General features: G+C 41.0%; 1 protein-coding gene across 2 annotated transcripts in view; it reads left to right on the top strand.

Annotated features, from left to right (window-relative positions):
* The first annotated feature begins 308 nt into the window (after positions 1 to 308).
* ST8SIA4 (ST8 alpha-N-acetyl-neuraminide alpha-2,8-sialyltransferase 4) overlaps positions 309 to 18,717 on the top strand; it is a 66,815-nt gene continuing 48,406 nt past the window's right edge. Inside the window, exons 1-3 of one of the 2 annotated variants that reach the window (XM_064437902.1) lie at positions 309 to 862; positions 5,438 to 5,569; positions 15,945 to 16,202. In XM_064437902.1, the coding sequence (XP_064293972.1) occupies positions 750 to 862; positions 5,438 to 5,569; positions 15,945 to 16,202 (503 nt within the window). In that variant the 5' untranslated portion in view covers positions 309 to 749. Of the gene's footprint in view, positions 863 to 1,606; positions 1,793 to 5,437; positions 5,570 to 15,944; positions 16,203 to 18,717 lie in introns of those variants that run through there. The other variant, XM_064437903.1, reaches the window with a different exon arrangement.

The following is an 18,717-nucleotide window of genomic DNA, read 5'->3' as shown; positions in this document are numbered from 1 at the left end:
TTCAGGGGGGAATGACGCCCCTTCCCCAAACACAAGGGGGCTACAAAGGGGGGGCTGCAGCCGCAGCCTAGGGGGTGCCGCCCGTGCACTCCCGCCCCGCGGCGCGCTCCCGCCCGCTGCCACGAGCCCCTGCGGCCCCCTCAGCCCACGGCCGGCGCTGCCCGCCGCTCCCCGGCTGCTTCTCCCCGCCGCCCCCCGGCTGCTTCTCCCCGCTGCCCCCGGCCGCTGCCCGGGGCCGGGCGCCGTGTGCCCGCCCCCGCGCGGCTCCCATTGGCCGCGCTCCGCCCGCCACCGCCCCGCCGCGGGGAGGGAGGTGCCAGCGGCGCCCCGGGGCCGTCGCCGCCGCCGCGATCGCAGCGGGGCCGCAGCGGAGCCGGCGCCGGAGCCGGAGCCGGAGCGGAGCAGCGGCGGGAGGAGGACAGCGCGGCGCGGGGCGGCGCGGCGCGGGGCGGCTGGGCGGGCGCGCAGCGGCGGCGGCTCCGCTGACTTGTCCCTCCCGCGGAGCAGGGCGAGCCGCCGCCTGCGAGCCCGGCTCCTCGGCAGCGGAGGACGGGGTGAAAGAGGGACAAACTAAACGCCAAACAAACCCCAACGGCTGCGCCCGCCTGATTTTTTTTTTTTCTTCCTTAATTATTTCGAGAAATACTGTTAGTGTGTTTTTGGCAATTTGTGCCTCGTGTGGAGTTGTTTTCCGCACACCCCTGACGAACAAAGGAAAAGGGGGAGGGGGACCGCGCTTCGCAGAAGACATGCGTTCAGTCAGGAAGAGGTGGACTGTGTGCACGATAAGTCTCCTCCTCATCTTTTACAAGACGAAAGAAATAGCGCGGAGCGAGGAGCGCCAGGAGGCACCGCTCGGCGGGTAACTGCGGAGCGCCGCGCCGGGAGGGCTCTGCGAGGGGGCGGCGGGGCCGCGCCTCTGCCCGAGGTCCTCCCCGCGGCCCCACACGGGTCTTCAGGTCACCCGGCGCCTCCCGGGCCGGGGGCTGCTCCCCTGCGGTGCCGCGGCGGTTTGGCGCTCTCGCGGGTCGGCACAGGGGCGGGGGTCCCGGTGCCGGTGCCGGTGCCGGGCGGCTTAGGAGCGGCTTCGGCTGGCGGAGCTCCGCGGCTGCGCGCCGGGGGCCGGCGGGAGGTTGCCCGGTGCCGGGGTTGCGGCTGGTGCTCGCCCCGGTGCTAGGGTGCGCCGGGGAAGCCCCCGCGGCCGCGGCGGCTCCCCGAGGGCCGGGGCGCGCCGTCCCGCGCGTCCTGCTTTGGGAGCCCTGCAGGGGGGATCGTGCCGGGGTGCGCGGCCGCGGGCGGCGCCTGCCTCCGTCCTTGAAGTTTGGCTGGGAGCTGTGCTTAACTTCGCTGCTCCTCGGGGATGCTTCCCCTGAGAGTGTGAGGGACATCCCCCTTAGCTCCCGAGGCTCCTGCTGGACACTCAGGTCTCTCGCAGCGAGATATCTTCCCTCTTCTGCCTGTCTTCGGTTGAAAATAAAAGGCGAAAAGTCCCTTCCCATTTTTCTGTTTGCGCTCAGCTTTCTCTTTGTGGCGCATTATGTTTCCGTACGTGCGTGCCTGTATTCCTCATTTGTCTCTCAACTTGCAGCTAACCTGTGAAGATGCTGGGTTTTCAGCCAAGCCTGTTTCCCCTTGGAGGGGTATACTTTTTATTTTCACAGGGGGGGAAGGCATAAATTCCGTGGTGGCATAGTGAAATCAGCAAAGGCAGGGAAGGGGCTCACACTTCCTGTTTGCTTGTGCAAATCGACTGCCCGGGAGATACGTTCACGGCAAATTTTCATGCTTTGGTGTAAGTCCTTGCCTTAATTTGAGGAGGAGGCATAAGGAGGTTTTTAAGTGCCTGTATGGGCCTGGAGGAAGCTGGGGCATTACAATCTACTTAGTACCCCCTTCACCCCCGAGGCTAAAGGCAAAAAGTGTATCCCCCTTCCCCGGCCCTTGCCCAGGCAGGCTGGTGAGGGCGTGGGGAGCAGGCAGCTGGGCGCAGCTGGCCGTCAGTGGCCCTGGCCTTCCTGGGAGCAGGGGGTGGTCTCGCCTCTGTGTGTGTGATGTTTGCTTCCCTTGGTATTAAAGATTTTCACAGCTTGCTGGTAACTTTCCCTCTTGTTCAGCCTGGTTGTAAGCCCAGTTTCTGCCACAGTGCTGTGGTATCTGCATACTTATGAGATGTACAAAAGTTAGAAATTTTGGGGCTGTAGGTGTGCAAAAATGCATGTGAAAATGAGTGTATGAGGGAAAATCAGCATTAAAGAGACTCTTGTTTCTTAATATGTACTCCTTCCTGTCAGGCTAGGGGTAGCTGCTAAAATGTTTCAGAAATCAGTCACTAGATAGAATCGATACAAAAAAAGCCCCCGTCGGCTTATGATACATTGTCTGACACGATTTAAAAAGTGCTAATATGAACTGATGATTTAATATGAAGTGAAAGCAAATTTATTTAGTCATAAATATGTATGTCCTTAACAACACTTTAAAATGTAGCTGTAATGTACTTCTGCCAGGTCATTTAGTGATATCTCTACTTCTTTGGTATCAGTGAGACTTCTTGTGCAGTATGGTGCTACACACCTTGGCTAAGGATATTGGAATATAGTTTCTTTTCCCAGCCCGTCATCCCACCCATTACTGTATGAAGCAGGAAAAAAACATCTAAGTGTATTACTAGTGTCTGCCTGGCACTATTGATGTTACACTTGCCGTTCTCCTGAAGGAAGGGCTCATGCTGTTTAGTTATTTCTGGCTGGCCGTGGGGGAAAGCAAAGTCAGTTTTCCATGGGATGTTTTGCTTCCAGAAGTAAGCATAATGCAGAATTGTGAGTGTGCAAGGTGGGCCATTTTATGGTTATTAGTGACACTGCAGGTAAATCGCAGATGTTCCAAAATGGACTATGTGCAATTCCAAAGTATGTGGTAAAGCTTAAATCAGCTGTATTCTCATAGCAAAGTTTGCTAGGACAATAACTGTGAAAGCATGCCCATCTTTTACTGGACAGCAGTGTCCCTTTAAAGGTTAAGCAAGTAACGAAACATGCATATTATGTGGGATGCAGTGTTTCTTAAACAGTGTTATTTCCTACTTATATGGAATTTCCTTGAAGACACTTATTTATGTTTAATAAACTGTCTTCAGAAGAAGAAATAGTTTTATTATATTGGTCTTATTGGTCACCAAGGCAAGGCAATTCAGAATGACGGATGACACTGTCAGTCACATGTTGCTGTCACACTACAGCAGCTGTTTCATTTACATCAGAGAGGATTTGCGGTGATTCTGGAAGAAACAAAGCAGCCCAAATTTCACAGTTGTTTACACAATGAATAATTTTCTGGAATAAATTTAGCTTTTCATGTGTGAGTTTATTTAATATTACTTTAAGCGAAAATTCAGTAGAACAACACCAATAAAAGGGAGGGATGCATGAAAGGGAACACTTTTTGTGTTCATAGTAGAACTTGAACACTAAGTGCCTAGGACCTGCTTTTAGCTCATGACAACAAAATTTAACATTGTTTTACTGTACAATCTGTATAGCTCACTGCAGATGTAAATTGTGAGTGTGGAACACAACCACATTACAAATGTGACAGTGCTTTAGGTGTTGGCAAGGTCCTTTTGTCATCTGTATCACTGTTAGTGTCTACTAGATAATGTTTAACACAGCATAAACTGGAGACACCTCTGAAGTACTTTTAGACTCAGTACTTTACCTGGATGTTTTTTAGCATTTTTCCTTTAGGCGCTTATGCTCTATGCATGTAGAGAATATATGCAGGAAAATAGATGCAATAAATATATTTAAAACCATTGTGGAAAATGTTTAGGGAATAAAACATTTTAAAATAGCAAAAAGTATTAATTACATTCTGGTTATTGAATTTTAGGACTTCTGCAGCATCCTCCTATGCCCTCAAGTTAGCATGATTTGTGTAATTTGCATACAGATTTTATTCCTACGCGATTTCTTAGAGTTGTAGGTTTTTCAGTAGGTGGCACTATTACCTATGAGTCAGTACAATGTCAGTGCTGCAACATGTTGGGGATGAGGGAGGGAGAGCGTTGATAGTAATTGACGTTTTGGATGAAGTATATAATACTGGTTTATTAGTTACAGGGGCTTTTGCAATGAGCACATTTTGCAAATGACTACATGTTACCAGTTTTGTTAATTTAGCTTGATTAATGTCATGTTGCAGGTTAGTTTGAGTTTACTTTGCTATATAATTTACCAAATATTAATATCTCTATATAAAATATATAATTTTTATAGATACTGATAAATATAATATTGATATATATACTGCAGTAATGTTACTGTAGCTTTTACTAAGGACTGTTTTAAGAACTTACAGCCACAGGTAAACAAGAGTCAGCAATTCCTAAGAAAACTTACAGTCTCAGATCTTTTCCATTTTGTTGGCTGAATGGCTGGTGGTCAAGAGTTCTGTCTGCAAGCTAAGTGAAGTTGTTGGCAGTATTTCAGAGCATGAAGTGATTTCTCTGTATTACTGTTATATATACTCCTGAGATACAAGACGCTGTACATGGTAGAATCTTATCTGCAACAACTTTGATATATGTATGATTAACAGCTATGTTTGAACTCTGCTGAATGTTGCTCTGGCACCAAAATGGAAGACAATGGAAATATGGAGATAAAAACAGATTTTAGACATAATACCTTAAGTCGTGGTTGCAGTGTTTTAGTTTCTGTCACATTTGTGTGACCCTATTGGCTGATATCATTGTAACCGGTAACATTATGATACTGCATTAGATGTCCAGTGGTCATCACCCACGGCTTACTACAATTATATTTTTTTTTTAAGGTTACCTTACCCAAATTTACAAATATGGTAAGACTGATGAGGACGATAAGACAGCAGGAGTTGTTTGAATGTGTGCATACAAAAGTTTCAGGAAATGTTGCAAAAATTTGTGTTTTGTGTGTTATTAAACTCCAGAATTCCATGCATGAAAGTCTTTTAGTATCAACAGGATGCAAAGGGAGTTTATTAGGCCATTATTGTAGAACATAAGCAGTTACTGTTGGAAGGCTTGAAAGTTAATAATTCTTAGTTTACTACTGGAAGTTTGGAACATAGAAATGCAGAATTTGCCTCACAAACATACTGACGTTTGGTCCCAGGTTCACAGTTTGGAGTTTATAGTAGTTTTTGTTATGTCCTTTTCATTACAAATACAAACATATATAAGCTCTTAAATTGCATATTCAAGTATTAGATATAGGTGTCCCATAGAGTTCTCACGGGTACAGTTTATTTGCTTCAGCAAGCTGAATAAATCTGCAGGGGAGATAATTGCTTCTTTTTGTTGTGAATAAAAGGAAATATCAGTGGTGCCTGTGACAGAAATTACTTAAAACTAGAACTAGCCTTGATGTAATTGTGTCTTTTCTATATTGCATTGCAGAGATGGCGAACTGAGTTTGAGTAGATCAATGATCAATAGCTCTGATAAGATAATTCGAAAGGGTGGCTCCTCAATCTTCCAGCATGCTGTAGAAGGTTGGAAAATCAATTCTTCTTTGGTACTGGAAATAAGGTGAGTGTCTTAAATAAAAAGCAGTTAATTTCATATTGCCTGTAATTCTTCTGGTCTGGATAACAGTCATTTGATTTATGGTTGCAGGTGAATGTTTTATAACTGTGCATATTTAGGGTGCAATGTTAAATGCAACTAAATTACATTAGACTCCAAAGTCAATCCTTCATACGAATAAATGAAATGTTGTCATCTGGCTGTCTCAGTCAGACACGTGCAGTCAGTATCTACATTATGCATGTCCACATTTGAGCTGGTTGTCTAGAACTCTCTTGCAGTCAGTGGTGAGAAATTGCCACTTTTAGGACATGATGTCCTCTCATCCTAATGGTCTGAAATAGGACACATGGAAGTACCCAGAACATGCCAGGTTTTCTCCCTTACCTACAAAGGCTGCTTAGGCAGATGGCTTAGATGTAGGAGTCAAGAGCTAGGATGTCAGGTGCTGCGAATCCAGCCCTGGCTGTGGCTGGTCCGAGTCACAAGGTCAGGTGTTGACAATACCCGTATAGTACACAGTTTTCTTTCCTGAAGTCAGAGAGGCCAGAAGGAGCCTGAGGCTCGTGCTGAGAACCGAAACACAGTAGCAGTGTTAAAGTCAGTAATAGTTCTGATGTGTCTTAGCAGTTAACAGTGGGTCTACTCACGTTGGGGGCCTCATAGAAGAGAAGAGAAAGCAGAAGCTGGTGTGTTGTGTTGTTGTTGTGTCTCCCCTGTCTTAATCAGGAAGGTGGCCAGTGAGAGAAGTGTATGGAGCATGGATTGGCAGTGTGGAAGGCTAGGAGCGTCTCATTCTGTGAAAAATTATAGAAAATAGCTATTTCTAGCAGTAATCACATAGCAGATTGGACTTGATTTTCTGCATATTTAGATGTTGAATGGGAATTTGATCTAACTAAAATGTGGTTTCTGTGTCATTTCCCTTTCTACTTTTGTTTGTTTTTTTTTTAATTAATGGGCAGCTTATAAAACCCTTAAACAGGCATTGTTTCCATGTATGGAAGCATGGCTTGTCTGAATGAGGAACTTGGGGGGGCAGGGTTTAATGACTTTTAATGACTTTTTTAAAAAAATGAATTTTATGTCCCTAATTCTAAAACATGACGAAGATATGGGTAGCTCAGAAAGGTATGAAGCTGTAGTAAAGGACTGATGTTCTGGAAGTTTTTTGCTATGATGGACATAGCACAGCCCTGCTGTGAAAGCCAAGCAACAGCGTCAGGGATGGAAAGAGTGGCAGGATTTGAGTAGACACAACAATTAATACTCTGGAGCCTGTAGCTGTGTTGCAGCTGCCTGGCAAGTGCTCTGTGGAGTCTCCACTCCCTGACTGCCTAGACAGAGGGACCCTCAGGCATTCAGCTGCATCCCAGGCACTTGCATTCCCACTGGCGAAGACCTGGTGGCCATCCTAAAATGCAGCTGAATTGCAGCTCAGGAGTGGAGTTTCTTCCAGGACCGTCTGTTCAGATGCAGTCTGTTTGACCAGTGTATGGTTGTTCTGTAAAGGCTAAGTTCTGCTCCAAGGTAGTCTAGGAAAGATAAGCAGATTTTCTATATCAGTAACAGTATTTAAAATTTGTATGCATATAACTGACAAATTAAGCTGGAGGAATATTGAGTAACTTCAGAAAAATACTGTTGAAATTTCAAATCATAGGTTATGGTTCTGACAATTAGGAGAAAATATTACATTGTTTTACTTGTGAAGTAAACTCATTTGGAAGCCATTGAGTGACTAAAATAGTGACAGATAATTCTTCTCAGTAATTTTGTTGAAAAATTGTTATATTTCAGAACCATTTAAAACCAATACACCTTGCTGCTCAAGCCAAACAACAAGCAAGTAAAAATATTACAATAACTTTTTGATTAAATTTAAAAGAGAAAATGAATGGGTTATGCTTGTTTTCCACCTGTTTCAAAAGCAAAATAAATCATTCAGACAAAGAGGTAAAACAGTGGAGAATGTGTTAGATTTTTTTCAGCCTGTTGCTACATATGTATCATCTCAATCTACTAAAATCATGAGGCTTAAAATAATTTTCTTCCTTATTGTTGGCTAGGGATGGGGAAGTTCTCTCATTTTATAAATTATTAATGTGCTCTTAAGAAGCATCATGATGTGATTATGTGATGTTTTTTAAAAATTGTACAGTGAAGGATGTTTGTTTTTTTTCAGTAGTACAGTGAAGAAAACCATGGATCTTCTACACTCGATTAAAGAGTAAAGGTTCCACTTCATCAGTGTAAAGATTTTCTGTACAGTAGAGAGCATAAACTTGAAGTTATTTAGATGTCCACATTTTGCTAGTCTTGTTTTGAGATGAAATAGCTGCTATAATGGACACTGGGGCAAGGAGCAGGTGTTTTCACTGAACCAGTAAAAAATTTTAGAATGTGAGTTGGGGTCAAAATTTCACATGAACTATATTGAAAGGAATCAGTGCTACCAGCCAGTCACATTCTTTCCAGAAACACTCATTGCTAACGTGCATAGCAAATACAGTTACGGTACGCAGCAGTGAGGGAGGGAAGTCTGGCCTGCTTTTCCCTGAGCAAGCCACATGCAGCCCCTTGTGATATGTGTTATACTCTGATGTTGACTAAACTATGTGCATTCTTCTTTCACTTTTACAGGCGGTTTGCTATATACCTTTCTTTCCTGTCACAGCAGTAAGAAGCATCTTAGCCGTAAATATTTTTACCCTTTCAGACCTATCAGGACTAACTTCAAATGTGTCCAGCAATTTCCTAGAGCGTTCTCATGGTTAGACTAACTGTTCAGCCCTTCAAAGGACATTACGTGCACTGTGTAGACTGTGAAGATGATTCATACTTTGTGGTCTTGTGCTGTGAGGTTGACCGTAGCAAATAATGGTAAGAGAGAAACACACAAACAAAAAAAAGCTAGTGCCTGTTGAATAATGTATAAAAAGTTATCAGTTCTTAGCAGTGGAGAAATTATTTGTGAAGCCATCAGTGTACAGCATAAAGACATTTCATAAAACTTATAATCACCCAAAAATGGCAGTTACTTTTGTGTCTTACATCAGCTTGCCACACACATTAGCAATTTTTAAATGTAGAAAATATGTAACAGTGAGTTTTCCTTTGTGTAAGGACTGTTGATCGATGGTATGTCTAGACCTAGCTGGCTGGCAGCTGGAATGTTATGCTTTGCTATCTGCTTTGTTGACCATGGGCATCATCTCTGGCCATCATGTTTTTGTTCAGGTTAGGGACCAGTCTGTCAGACTCAAAGACTACAAATTCTTGGCAGGTCCAGGCTCAGATAGGGGGTCAATGAGTGAAAAAGTTCCTTTATCAGGACCCCACAGGAGAATGAAAAGCTTCCACTGGGTTACTGATGTCACAAGATGCTCTCTGGGACTTTGCAGCCAGAAGAGGCAGTTTAGGGAGTGTAGCAGCCCTTGGGAGGGCAGTAGCCCTTTGGAGATGTTAAGCAGGCATTAGACAAAAGAGCTAGACTTTCTGTGACTGAGGTAGAAATGATGGGCATTTTTAATTACTTGAGACTGTAGCACATTTGCTGCCTTGCCAATCATGCTTGATCTAGTGGGAGAGTGATTTTTCCAACTGATATTACCTACTGATTGGTGACAACTTCTTTGAAGAATAACTGGCAGTTCCTGTGCCTAAGGGTGGAAGACTGCTTGCTTGGCTCCCCTTCTGTCTGAATTATTTCAGTCATGAAGAGGAAGAATCCACCTTCTGCAAGGTTTTGTGTCTTAAGTCCTTTCTACTCTCCATAGCAATGTGAAGGTTTTCCACTTACGGAAATAGGAAATTTATGTTGTATCGAAGACCATACATTCAGGAAGGAGAGATGTGGCTGAGAGGATACAAACCTATCTGGGGAAGCCTCCCACACAGGAATGATGTCAGTATGTCTGTGACCTGTGTGAAATTAACTACAGTATGACACCTCAGTGTGTAACTTTCTTCCACTTACTTTTGATTAAACGTGGGCGTTTATTTTGGAAGGAGTAGTTGAAGGTTTTGAATTGCAGGAAGGCAAAAACGAAGTTAAAAAAAAAGTAGGTTGAGGATGTATTTATCTCTTTGCAATGTAACAGAGAAGTCAATGAGTGGAAATTTCCTGTCAGAAAACTGTGAGAACTTGTAAGATGTTAATTGCACTTTTTTTTTTATGATGCTATTTCCTCCTTAGAAAGGTTAAGATTATTATCATTGTTTAGCTTTCAAGTTAATATGAAACAGTTATGATAAGTCCCTGAAGTGCAAGCAGTAAATACTGAACTTCTAACGGAGCAGAACAATTGCTATGGAGCCTTTGGAGCAACATTTTGGGGCCAGTTGCACTGTTTCCTTCAGATCTTTTGTGTCTCTAAGACGTGCAAACTGGGGCTCTCAAGCCTGGTTTAGTTGTAATAAACCTTAAGGGGGTTTTGCCTCCTTAGACCCTTGCCTCATCTGAAAAGTCAGCATCCACTGCCAGTTGGGGTGATTAACTCCTTTGACTCCTTTCTTTTGACTCTAATTTGCTTAAATTCGTGAAAAGCTGACAGATGGCTGGCCTTCATATGGTAAACAGTAGTTGGGACACACTGCATTTAAATGCCCTGAAGATTTGTGCCTGATTAATACATGCTTCAGCTACTGAAGTGACCTTTCTGGTCAAGGGACAGTGGGGTGCCCTGGAGGGCACAAGGACGGCTAGAATGGAGACAAAGCCAGACAGCAACTTCCCTGTAATACAGCACTTCTGTTTGTGTGGTCCTCCATGGGCTGGGGAATGGCAGGAGCCTTTCCATGGTTAGTTGCAGTTAGGTGGGGTTCTACCAAATCGAAATCTTAGAATTTTCAAAATAAAATAGAAGAAAGTGAATTAGAATCTGCAGTAACTTCAATGGGATGGGAGTCTCTTGGGGGTGGGATGTCACCAGACATTTATGAGTTACTTATCGAAAGGATTTTGTATGTTTTGTTTGTCTTATGAAAAAGGGGGAAAGAAAGCACCACGTGAGTCCAAAAAAAATTGTAAAACTTGAAGTCTGTGTTCAAATTAACAGAGATCTAAAGCCAGCACTTAAACTGATTAGTTACTGTCAAAGTGATCGAGATTGTTTAGAAATCGAAATATTTATGGTCAGATGCCTTACAAAGCAAATAAAAACATTTGGATATAAGTAACCATTGGCCTTTCAGTAATAAACAGCTCTTTAGAAAAATGAAAAAATAATCTTTTATTTTGGTAGCATGTGAAAAATCTTCCCTGAAGTTGCATGAAGTGGGCATTCAGAAACATAGAGCTCAACTGTTAGAACTGTGGTTAAAGGCCCTAAATTGATCTGAATTTTTTAGAAGTCTGCATAGAGAGACCCTAAAAAGCAAAACAGGAAAGGAAAGAGAAGTAATCAGACTGAACTATCCATTTTTTCCTTACTCAAACATACAAACACAGTCTGGTCTTAAGTACCTGTTTTTCTTTCAGAGCTAGAGGAAAGCAGAGAGTTGGAGAGCACTACTTCTTTGGGACAGGAGTGTTTTTAGTGTTGTTTAATTAAAAACAAAATAAAAAACAAGAATGGACTGTGTGGTAACACAAGGTCACAGTCTGGCCCTGTAGAAGGCTACAGCTCCCGTTGGCCTCCTGAGGAGGCAGTGTGGACTGTGAGCGTTTGCACCTCCGTTGGTTTTGGCTTTAGTCTGTCTGAAAGGGAGTTTTCAGAAAAACCTCTTCAAGGAAAGCAGCATTAGCTGGCAAAAAATGTGCTTTACATAGGTCATAGTCCTTGGTGATTTCAAAGGCTGAAAGCCACCTTCTGCCTTCCAACTGGAGAGTGCGAAGCAGTGCAAGGACTTGCTAGGCTTAGAGTAGAATCACTGGAAAATCAAGTTGTTTAAAGACCTGTGTGAATCAGTCAGAGAAAGTGAGCAGGAGAGCGACAAAAGCGGTCAGAGATCTACAACACGTGGCCTGTCCAGTTGAAAAAATACAAGTTTAAAAAAACTTGGATGGCTTCTTAGCCTCAGGTAAACGAAGGCTATTGCCAAGAGTATGAAATAGTCTGTCCTCCGCAGGCGAGGCATAAGGAACAAGAACAGGCTTCAGTTGCTGCGGGAAAGATCCGAGCTAGCATGAAAAATATTCTGTGGCTGGTAAGGCTAAGGAAGAACTGATGTAGGCTGTGTGGTGCGTTTGCTGAGTCCCCACCATGGGAGGTTGTTAGGAATATATTAAATAAACATGAGCTGGGGGTGATATAGTTAAAGGCTTATCTTCAGTGGGGGCAGTGTGGACTAGGTAGTCGCTCAGTTTGTCTCTGTTTCCATAATGTGGTTGCTGGTGAGGTAGCCCAGCTTCCTCGGTACTGAGGATGCACTTCAAGGGCTTCCCTTCACAGCTGAGGTTCAGAAAAGTCCAGATGCTCCAGCAGTGACGATTTCTGGTACTGCCTTGCTTGAAAGGAATGATTTTCCCAGGAAAAGTGTTGGGAGGTCGTATTTCAGTGTTCTTGACAATGTCTAAAAATACAAATTTATTTGTGATCTTGAAAGTCAAATGTTTAAGTGATGTATTTGTTTTTTCCCTTAATCCACTCAATTCTGAGGCAGATGAGGGAGAGTTTGCCATTATATAATAGTTATGTAGTACCAAGACTACAGTACAAAATAAAACCAGAAAATGGCACATAAGTAGAAAAATGTCACCATGTTGCCACAAAGCAATACATATTTATATCATTTGGAAAGATGTTCAGAGACAATTCTATTACATGTGCTTTATCAGATAACTGGGAGTTTAAATATTATGAACATCTGTTTCTGATTATCAAAGAAAAGCCCTAGGTCAACTACAGATTTGACACCATGTTTCTGTGAGTCGTGTAAACATGTTGCAAACAGCTACCTAGCTTCAGATAGGAGCGAGCCACATCTGCATCACCTGCCCACAAAGGGTTCAGGCCACACCCCAGATACAGTTCTACTCATCAAAAGAAAACTTGAGGACCACCTCAAATAAAACAGTTTCTTTACACATTTTAACTTAAGGTTGCAGAACACCTTTGCTTCAAGGTTTCCTGAAAATCATGCTGTTTTTTTGCTTCCTCTAATTGAGCTTTCTTTTGAATTTTATATGCAGCCGGATGTACATCAGCACTTATTTTAAATCATTTTGTAATGTATGTTTAATCAGACTAACCTAGTTCTGCTATTTTCAGTGCTTTTTGTGGGACAGAAGAGAGGTTTAAACAAGTTCTTGTTATTAACCAGCATCAAGACTGACTGAGACACTCATGTATGTACTTTCAGAATGAGAAGTACTGTGATCCCCATGGTACAGATGAGGCAGTAGCATAGAGGAACTTAAAACAATAGTATGAACATCTGCATTCTTAATAATATTTATTTCGGTGTTAAAATATGTTTGGATACAGTCAGATGAATCAATTAAAATACTTTAATGTTAGCATTATTACACATCTCTTATACAAGGTTTCTTATGTGTACTGTAATATCTATGCATACATGTTATTGAATATGCTAATGACAACTTCAGATAAGAAAATGTTTTTATATGTGTGAAAAGATGTTCAGATTCAGTGACTTTTGCCTATATCAAACTTTTATTGAAAAAGAAATTCCTTACACACTTTGGAAATTTCATCTCTTTTAAATAAGTGCTTGATTATCCAAATCTAATGCAGGTCCACTTGAAACCCTTTGGCAGACTTTTATGAGCATATGTAAGTGCGTAGATAGATAAATAAGCTTTGACCGTAAGTAACCAAATTAATAATGGAAGCCAAGGTACTTTTATTTTTTTGGCAGTGTTTGCTTAAGTTCATTGCCTTCCTCTTACATATTAAAATAATACACAAGATACTCTATTCATGCACAAATGTTGCTATTGTTTGCTAACAGAAACAGTATTAGGCCTGTTCATTCTAGGTATCAGGGATGGGCACTTTGAATTACTAAAGCCAATCTTCTGATGATTACATGTGACTTTTTTTAGTCAGAGCCCTAGGTTTCTGTACATTTCACGTAATTTCTTTTGCTTTTATAGACTTATTCGTGGTCATCCCTTCTGACATCAGAGTGCTTATGAAGTAGGTCTCTAGATAGCTTAGCTGATCCTATTGATAACTTTTGATGCATTCATCTTGTCCTTTACAGCCACAGCTCTGGTACCTCTGTTCTTAGGTAATGAAGAATTTTAGTAATTTTTAATACTGCTAGACTGGGCAATTGCTTCTTTCTTTCTCTTCTTAATTTTGTAGGAATTTATATATCTGTTGCAGAGTACCCACAAAGTGAAGCTTACCAAACCCTTGGAGATTTTAAGTCCATTCAGCTCAAAGGCTGAAGTGGAGCCTTCATCTTCCTTTTACAGAAATAGCTTGCCTGGCCTTACCAAAAGCTTTAGACACTCAGGATTTTAACATTATCTATCCTGCTCTGTTATTCTCAGTCCCACATATGCCTCAGCACAAGTCATTTTTGCTCTGATGCTGCTTCATTCATACCTGAGAGCTGTAACAGACAGCCCAAGACGTTCTTTTTTCTTTTTTTCTTTTTTCTTTTTTTTTTTTATGGTCTGAGTTTAAGAAATTAGAGGAAACACTTGAAACATGATAAAAATATGTTTTCACTTCCCCTATGGCTTTTAAGGTCAGTTCCGGGGTGAGTATTTTGTGTCACTGGTTGCAGGTTTCAGACATATTCTTCCCTCTTGAGGCAGTGGCACAAGAACTGGCTGCTGGTGAGCACAGTGTTCCTATAGTTCATCCTTTTTCAGTTGTGGGTGATTATTTCCCCTTTATTTCTCTCAGTGGGTGTTGCAACTGCTAGAGTGGCATGTCTAGTTATCTTTTCCTGTTTTGATCTGCTCTAAGGAAGTTCTGCTCTAAAAACTTATTACATAAAAATAGCATTCTCTTACTCAACAAAATGTCTACTCTGTTCTAAATTTCACCTGCTGACAGCAGTGGAAAATACAAAACTACTGTTTTTCTTCTTGTCTTGTTACGAGTTGCAGAGGCAAAAGTTTCTATTCAAATTAACACATAGTGCACACCCTGCCCCAGGTCAGCACTACCCTCTGTTCCATAAGTGTATTGTACTTAACTGTGTGCTTAAGTTCAGATGGGATCTTTATGCCTCTTCACAAATGTACATGCTTTGCAGAGCAGGGATGGACACAAGCTTGTAAGGCTTTGCTCATTTGCAATCCTGAGCTACCAGTGGCTCCAGTAGCTGTGGCCTGGAGTCCTTTCCAGCTTTTTATATCAAGAATAAAAGTGTACTGAAAACTGCTCAACACTGCCAGTGCAGGTATCCGCCATTACATAGCTGCAGTCGTTAAAAGTGTCTTTCTGAACTTAACGTATTGGAAACGTGTCAGTTTTTAGACCCCTGCCCCCACCTCCATAAGCAGATAAAATTACCGTGACAAGTTCTTCTGCTGACATTCAAGCAGACATTCTTCACCTGTTACTTGCTGTGGACTCGAAGTATACACTGGCTAATTACCATACTTCACTTCACTGGTGGTAGCTTGTTAAAGCCTCATATCTTGATTATGTATCTGAACTCTGCTAATAGTTTAAACAATTCATTGCAGAGAAGGAAGATAAAGGATTGGACTAACCTGATTTAAAGTGATGGTAGAGTTCATACGTATTTCTGAGTTGAGCTAACAGCATGGCTAGACCCTGAGCTGCAGCAGTTTAATCTGCAGTATGTTTTTAAGCTGATTTTGTTTAAATTGGTACAAAAGACTGGGGGTGTTCCTGTTTCAAGTTGATTAGGATAATGTTGGCTGAACTTCAGTTAATTAGGAACAAGTTTGTGCTAAATTGAATATGTTGTTCTTATGGTGAAATAAGAATATCTAAGAAAACATGGCCATTCCTGAACCAAGCTGATTTGTGAGAGATGAGATTGTAGTGAAGCATTTATTTCCTAAATCATAAATACCTCATATATTTTACTATGTTTCTGTGATTTCTATGCAAACAAACTGCTCTGGTCCTTTTTCAAATATGTGTTTATTCCAAAGTTTTGTAAATGACTCAAAAATAGTATGCCTTCTAATTTCCAAAGTCATCTTCCCTTGGTCTCTCAGTGCCTTTGTTTGTAGGAAGCCATTAAGCTCCATCGCCACAGTATTTGTCTTACATTGTAACCAAGATCTGAACTCTGTCCTAACAGCTTTGCTCTAACTCCATCCTAGAGAGCATGGGAAATTACCTTAGTCTGTCTGACACTATCTACCCTCTGCTTTATGTTGTATGCTCTGTACAGTCTATATTAATATTAGATAAACTCCATGCGAGCAGTAAGCGTTGGGTTTTATCTGTGCATTTTTCTGTCAATCCAGAAAGAACATTCTTCGATTCTTGGATGCTGAAAGAGATGTCTCAGTGGTCAAAAGCAGCTTCAAGCCAGGAGATGTAATACATTATGTACTAGACAGGCGCCGCACCCTAAACATTTCTCAGGATTTGCACAGCCTTCTCCCTGAAGTTTCCCCAATGAAGAATCGCCGATTTAAAACGTGTGCAGTTGTTGGGAATTCTGGCATCCTTCTAGACAGTGGATGTGGCAAAGAGATTGATAGCCATGACTTTGTAATAAGGTAAGTTTTCATCTCCTGTTGAAGATATAGCCTGCTATGTTTCTTGGACAAAAGATAGGAGAAATGGTTTAATCTGAGATATAGATTTCAGGCATTATTTGAAATTAATCTGAAACAGTATCCTTCACTGTGTGATTCCCCAACTTTAAATTTATGCCCATATTGTTGACAAGATGATTATTTTTACAGTGAAAATAAAACAAGGGCTGGAGGAGAGACATTTGTGCTGCGTTTCTTTCCTGTTTGTTGTTTTTATTCCAGACAAAATAAATATTCTTATGAAGGCCTTGGTAGAATAAATGCAAAATGTTTTCTCTTTCAAAATATTCTTTCTTATCACTTGACCATTAGAGATGACCTACTGTAAACTACTACATATGTGCAGTGTGGGGTAAAACTTCAGTGTGATGTATTGATGTTGAACCAGATGGTTGCCATTAAGGTGACTGGATGTCACACATCTAAATCCCTTCACACTGCTCTAAAGATGTATCTGCAGTTTGGGCAAAAATGCTGATATGCTTCACTTTTTATTAATTTTTGAAGCACGCACAGTAGAATACCTTTTGACTTCACATATCAATAGGAAACAAAGAGGAATAGCAGGCCACATCTGACAGCCTGGCATTATATGGATATAGAGAAGGTTGGGCAAGAGATAGACCCTTTTGCTTTTGAAGCAGAAGTTTCTATTGGTTTGGTTTGAGTAGGGTGAAAGGGCAGAAAACAGAAGGGCAGTGACAGAAAACAGTATCGAAATAGTGGTCATTGCGAGTTACTTGCTTTTTCTTTTCTCAACTTGAAGAAAGATGTTGGCAAAAAAAATATCAAAACGGTAAAAAAAAATCATAGTTTTTCAGAACATAAATTAAAACAGGATATACACATAAAAGCTGTATTTTATTTGAAAGGTGTACTGTACTATCAAGTGGCAACTGAAACAAGAACATACTACTATTTCATTTTCCATATTTATTTTGCTTGTTCTTGTCCTCCACATTAGCATCCTTATTGCAGAAGGAACTCAAAAATAAATACTACATTTTTTAACCACATTTAGCCTATGGCTTGCTTTTGTACTTTCTCAGAGATTAAATATGATTTATTTAACAGGACTACAGAAAATGTAGATAGTAGATTTTCTAGATGAAAATTTTCTTTCACAAGAAGGTACATACAAGGTACATACTTTTACTTAAATCATATGCCTAGTTTCTTTGAAGTCATCTCCATGGTCTTTACCATGCTTTAACTAGCCATGAAAATAGGTGCTGATATTTGATAGTAGATTTTTAACTAATTCAAGCCATGTAGAGTAAAGATAATAGTCTTAAAGATTTGTGTATGGGTAAAAGAAGAATGGTGAAGCTTAATAGGAACATCGGGAAGTTACTGTTGCTCATCAGTTACTTAGGCTGGAAGAACATCTCTCTTATGGTGTATGACTAGTAAAGTGATCAGTGTAACAACTAGTTAGTCGGATGATATTGTGGATAATATTCTTTATAAGGTTCTAGGAACAGATTACTTGACTCTGCAGCCTATACAGAATTTGAATAGAGTGAAATTTTTGGATTTACAAATCAAAGTTCAAATATTTTAGAAGTTCACAGATTATCTCAGGTTAAGCTGTATGATATTTATTTATATATGTCTGGATGGATGCACAGGTACGTAACGTGTTTAAAGTAAATAGCAACGAATTAATTTGTATTTCAAGTCAAAGAAAAGGGCAAAGTATTCTTCAGAGTAATAGTTTCCTACATTCCTATTTCCTACATTCCCATTCTTCTATTAAAAAAGGTTGTATATACACACTATGTAACCGTGTGATCTAATGGTAGTGGTATACTTGGTAACCACTCACCTCTATTGCTATTAGGATTCTGGCATTAAAATGTACTATAAAACTCTGTTACTCTCTTTGCTTTCATCTGATTTCTCTAGAATTAAAATGCAGTAATAGTTGATGTTCTGAAAAGCAGTTACTTATGTACTATATGCGGCTAGGTGTATAGGCTAATAAACAAAATTTTTGTAGAATCTCTTGACACTGAGTACATTATTCTTACGTGCTGTGACGAGTATGTCATACTATTCTGGTTAAATATATTATCCAGTTGAATTTGATAGTACTGTATGTTCTTTTTGAGATCTGAAACAAGTGTTTTTGCGAGAGTTGTTTCGTAGAGCAGCGGTTCTAATGTTACATCTAACACTAACAATACCATTAATTTAATGATAAAACTGGTATTGAAGATCTGTGAAAGAGGAGACAACAGACATCCAGCAGTATTTATTTGCATTACAGTATGATAAACTCAATATCCTGAATTTTAATGCTCCTATAAAGGGTAGTATGAAGATGTTAGTAGTAACTGATAAAGACACAGAAAATACATGCTTTATTAAGAGTAAAGAAGAATGTCTGTACCTAGCACTTTAATTTAAGGTTGACAGTATCTGTCAATGTCTTTGAAAGTCTTTCAAAGTTACGAATCGCTGTCCATCTTCC

Source organism: Phalacrocorax carbo, chromosome Z (assembly GCF_963921805.1).
Source record: "Phalacrocorax carbo chromosome Z, bPhaCar2.1, whole genome shotgun sequence".
Taxonomy (NCBI): domain Eukaryota; kingdom Metazoa; phylum Chordata; class Aves; order Suliformes; family Phalacrocoracidae; genus Phalacrocorax; species Phalacrocorax carbo.
Note: the sequence above shows the minus strand (reverse complement) of the source record. Positions and strands in the feature narration are given on the sequence as shown.